The sequence below is a fragment of the Sinocyclocheilus rhinocerous genome, unplaced genomic scaffold, assembly GCF_001515625.1.
Source record: "Sinocyclocheilus rhinocerous isolate Xijiao unplaced genomic scaffold, SAMN03320098_v1.1 scaffold2187, whole genome shotgun sequence".
NCBI classification, from domain to species: domain Eukaryota; kingdom Metazoa; phylum Chordata; class Actinopteri; order Cypriniformes; family Cyprinidae; genus Sinocyclocheilus; species Sinocyclocheilus rhinocerous.
This window is the reverse complement of record NW_015641598.1, coordinates 201009-205973: the sequence shown is the minus strand read 5'-3', so window position 1 is coordinate 205973 and position 4965 is coordinate 201009. Positions and strand designations below refer to the sequence as shown.

The 4965-nt window shown below is 34.2% G+C and overlaps 1 protein-coding gene across 1 annotated transcript in view; it reads left to right on the top strand.

Moving 5' to 3' along the window:
* The window catches only part of LOC107755199 (tetratricopeptide repeat protein 21B-like), a 27489-nt gene that overhangs the window by 12272 nt on the left and 10252 nt on the right, over positions 1-4965 (top strand). Inside the window, exons 17-24 of the mRNA XM_016571917.1 lie at positions 318-428; positions 720-858; positions 1297-1403; positions 2107-2295; positions 3738-3848; positions 4152-4233; positions 4381-4450; positions 4775-4855. Of these exons, the coding sequence (XP_016427403.1) occupies positions 318-428; positions 720-858; positions 1297-1403; positions 2107-2295; positions 3738-3848; positions 4152-4233; positions 4381-4450; positions 4775-4855 (890 nt within the window). The remainder of the gene's footprint in view (positions 1-317; positions 429-719; positions 859-1296; positions 1404-2106; positions 2296-3737; positions 3849-4151; positions 4234-4380; positions 4451-4774; positions 4856-4965) is intronic.

Sequence of the window (4965 nt, the reverse complement as noted above, 5' to 3'; positions counted from 1 at the left end):
TATAATTATATTTATATATATTTTACATATAATTATGTATATTATACATTTTACTGTATATATTGAGGTATGTGTTTGTGGTGTTGCTCAATTCTGTCGTGTGTGTGTGTGTGTATATATATGTGTGTGTGTGTGTGTGTATATAATATATATTAAATACGGTTATAAATATGTAAATTCAAATTTTTTTTTTTTTGAGATTCACCTAAACATTGCATCTGTGATGTCTGATGATTCCTTCACTTTCAGATGGCCATATTTATTTTTTGGTTGGTGCTTTGGTGCTTGTGTATGACAATAATGTTCTCTGCTAACAGCCAGAGCTGGCCATTGAGGTGTATGAACAAGCCCTGAAGAAAAACCCCAAAGATGGAGCTGTGGCCAGTAAGATTGGAAGAGCACTCGTCAAGACCCACAACTATGTAAAGGTAAGTGAAGAAGAGTCTTTGCGAAAATATCTCTTTTAAACCTAAAGAGTGTGAGTTTTCAAATTTTCTGCTTGTGCTCCTAAAAATTTTCAGTCAGGGGCTACAGTGCTCCTAGTAAAAATAGTTAGTCTGGAGCCCTGAAATGGGTTTTCAAGAAGCTCATTTTGATTTCAAGTATTTCTATTTCAAAATGCAAAAACAGTTCTTATTCAGTGGGGATTGTCAGTAAGAGGAGAACTGATTTCTTCCTCCTCTGTTAAAAATGTAGTTTCTCTATATAACTTTTCCCAGGCAATTAACTATTATGAAGCAGCGCTGAAGAACGGGCAGCAAAATTTCCTGCGTTATGACTTGGCTGACCTGCTCATGAAGCTCAGGCAGTATGAACGCTGTGAAAACGTCTTGCAAGAGGCTCTCACACATGAACCTGGTGAGAAACAGCTCAGAAATTATGAAGTTATTGTGAACTGGCAACATCTCACTTCAGTCACAATCCAAAAGATTAGTGGAGATCTGAGCTTGTTTAGATTTTGTCCGTCATCAAACACAGAAGTTTGTAAGTTTGATAAGGGATGAAATGTGTGTTTAAGCAATAAAGAGCAATACTGCATGTCTGCTGGGTATTTTTACTTGTATTTTATGCTATATTTACTACACCTTAGAAATGCAACTTGTTACATGATTGACAAATTAATTCAGGATTAATTCATGTGTCATGGGAGAACATGGGGGTGCACTTTTGATTGATGTATGGAAGCTGGTTCAGCTTAATGTAATTTAAAATACAATTTTTGTGTAATGCACAAAGCAGTTGCACTTGCATCTCTTCAGTTGTGATCAGTGGTGTCTTTCTGTCTTTATTTTTCAGTAAATGAGCTGCTGCTTCTTACCGAAGACTGTCGCTATCTTGTGCTTCTCGCCAAAGTCCAGAGCAAAGTCAATAAAAATGACGAAGCATTACTGTCCTTACAGAGAGTGAGTCGAGTGTCTTTTTCTCTGAAATAGTGCTGTTACTGTTAACGAAAATTATTAAAAAATATTTTCAGTAATTGAAATAAGGCTGAAATAAACTTTTAATATTAGATGAAAAACTTTTTGAAATGTTGTCTTGACAAGTAACTTAAATAAATAATAAGTTTAAGTGCTAAAATTACTACAGCTAAAACAGAAAATAAAAAAAAATCTTCATTTTTTTGTGTACCAATTTTTAGTTTATTCTATTATTATTGTTGTTGCATTTGATGAAGAGAATATGGAGGAAAATGTGTTTAATTCTTATATATATAAATAAATTTAAGCTATTTAGATATGTAAATAGATAAACAAAACAAAACAGAAAATCACAAAATTACTAGAATGCAAACTAAAAAGAAAAAAAGAAAACTTAAAATATAAAAATAAAAGCAAATTCAAAATGTTAATAAAATCTATAGTAGTAAATAAATCATACTAAAATAATACGACTCTGAAAGCTTTCAACAGCTCACCTCATAAGACCAATTTACATTCACAACCTCCTAAATTTACCAAGTTATATTTCATGTACTATACAAGTATGTTTTCAAGTATATAACTAAACATACTTTGACAAAATACTGACAGAATTGTAATTTTCAAGGTGAAGTGTTTGTTTAGTTTCTTGCCCAGAGCACTTGTTTGAATTGTTGTTCCTCCTCAGGCGAGAGATGTGCAGGCGAAGGTGCTGAAGCGCGCTCAGCTGGAGCAGCCCGACTCGGTGCCCGCGCAGAAGCAGCTCGCCGCAGAGATCTGCGCTGAAATCGCCAAACACTGCAGCAGCCAGCGTGGCTACGAACAAGCCGTCAAGTTCTACAAAGAGGCGCTTGTGTACTGTGAAAGTGACAGCAAGGTCAGTGTGGCCCGGATCAGTGAGTCCAGTGTGTTCTTCTGCAGCTGGATCGGTCCGGCCGAGTCTGGAGCATCAGTCAGTTTGTGTGTGTGGTGCTGCATTTGAACACGCCACAGGCCTGCATTTGATTGCCATCACAAATCAATTTCTCCATAGACCATATTAAAATAGTAAACACATAATGGAATATATATACCAGTATATATATATAGTACTTTTACTTAAGTAAAAATCCGTCTTTACAACTTTTACTTGTAATGGAGTAATATTTGACAAGCAGTATCTGTACTTTCACTCAAGTAATGGAGTTGAGTACTTTGTTCGCCTCTGTATACAAGCCATTATATTTTATTAAATAGCTTATATATGTTTATTTATCAAATAGCTACTGTATGTGGTGAGGATTAATGTTGGATATTTCATTGAAGTACACACTTTACAAATGAAAGGCGCTTCACCTAATTTTATTTTCTCTTTTTATTTGTAACTAGATGGACACAAAAGCATAAAAATTGTGTCACTTAACATTAAAACAGTATAAATAATATTATAAAATGGGTAGTTATGACCAGGGTTATTATTTTTAACCAAAACTTAAACTGAAAGTCAAATTAAAACCATTAAAAACAATATATACTTTTTTTAAATAACAAAATAAAAATGAATATAAACCACATAGACATAAACAAATAATAACAACTAAAAATTTAAAAATGCAAAAATGAAAAAAAAAAAAAAAAAAAAAACCGCAAAGTTACTCAAACAATTACTAAAATTAAAATAAAAGTAAAAACTGATTCAAAATATTAAGAAAAATATAATAGTATCTCAGTACTAAAATATTTTAAATTAAGTTGTCTTTAAAGTGAAAATAAATAATATAATATATAAATAATAATTTGTTTTCTATTATTTATTTTTTTAATTCACACTTAAGCACAATTTACGTTTGTCAACAAAGCTAATTATAATCATTCAAGTACATTTGCATTTATGCATTTAGCAGATGCTTTTATCCAAAGTGACTTAAAAGCATGTGGTAAATGCATAAATGTAAAAGTAGAATTGTAAGTAGTATTTTTAAAAGATTTTTAAGATCATGAGAAACATTAATTCAGTCGAATGTGGCTGGTAAAGTGTAATAGGTAGCACACTGTTATGCAGTTAATGTCAGCAGTATGAGCCTAGACTTCTTCCCAGAAAGCCTCAAGGACATTTTCCTTGCAGCGAATACTTTTTTGCTGTTTTTTATTTATTTATTTATTTTTGGTGATTTAAGTTAATAAATTGAACATAATTTTTAATAAATGCAAGCATTTATGCAAATAAACATGTGAAACTTTTAAACAGAATATAATGATTATTTTCTAAAGCAGCACACGTTTCAGTGTCCCCTGTGAACAGCTGTGAATGTAAATGTGTGTGTTTGTGTGTTTAATCAGGTGATGTTGGAACTGGCTCAGCTGTATCTTACTCTGGATGATGTCGAGGCCTGTCAGCAGCAGTGCAGTGCCATTCTGAAGAACGATCCGGTCAACGAGTCGGCTACACTGGTCAGTTTCTCTTAATCAGATACTCCGCTCTCATAAACTCACAGCAATGAACCAATCAGATGAATCTGGAGGCGGGAAAAACATCTCGAGTGTGTAGAGTGCAACAGTTCTAGAATGAAAATTCTCATTCATTTTCTTCATAGAAATGTATTTTTAGCAGTAGCATATAAACTTTCAAGTCAATTATGTTACATTATTTTTACACTAGAACTTACATATTCTCTCACAGCTTATAATTTTCCAATTTTTTCTTAAAGCTTTGCTAGGCAGAAATTTGGTAATCGTCTCTGTGTTTGTTGGTAGATGATGGCAGACCTTATGTTCCGGAAGCAGGACTATGAACAGGCTGTGTTTCACTTCCAGCAGCTCTTGGAGAGGAAACCAGGTGTGTTGTTCATCTCCTGACCTTTCAAACGGTTACGCCGTTGTTGCAGCAGCCCCCTCCGCTTTCCTTCCAGATACTCGTATGAACCGCAGGGGAAACCTAAGCAACCAGGAAGCTGTAATGAACTCATTTAATCTCTTCCCCTAGACAACTACCCGACGCTGTCTCGCCTCATTGATCTGCTGCGCAGAGCCGGCAAACTGGAGGAGGTTCCAAGATTCCTCGAGATGGCAGAGAAACACTCGTCGAGGGCCAAGTTTGAGCCTGGATAAATGCTGTTACTTTAAACTTTCCAAGTAACAAAGAATCCTAAAAAATGTATCACGGTATCCACAAAAATATTAAGCAGTACAACTGTTTTAAATATTGATAATAATAAATATTTCTTGAGCAACAAATAAGCATATTAGAATGGTTTCTGAAGGATCATTTTAATAGTTTGAAAGTATATTCAAATAGAAAACAGTTGCTTGAAATTGTAATAATATTGATTGTGATCAGTCATATGCAGCAGAGCCGGCAAACTGGAGGAGGTTCCAAGATTCCTCGAGATGGCAGAGAAACACTCGTCGAGGGCCAAGTTTGAGCCTGGATACAACTACTGCAAAGGGCTCTACCTGTGGTAAGATTATAAAATATGAAATAGAGGGTTATACTTTATGATGGTAATCTAGGGTTTCCCAAACTGGGGATTGTGAATCCCTGGGGGTTTATTAGTTAATAAAAGCTTAT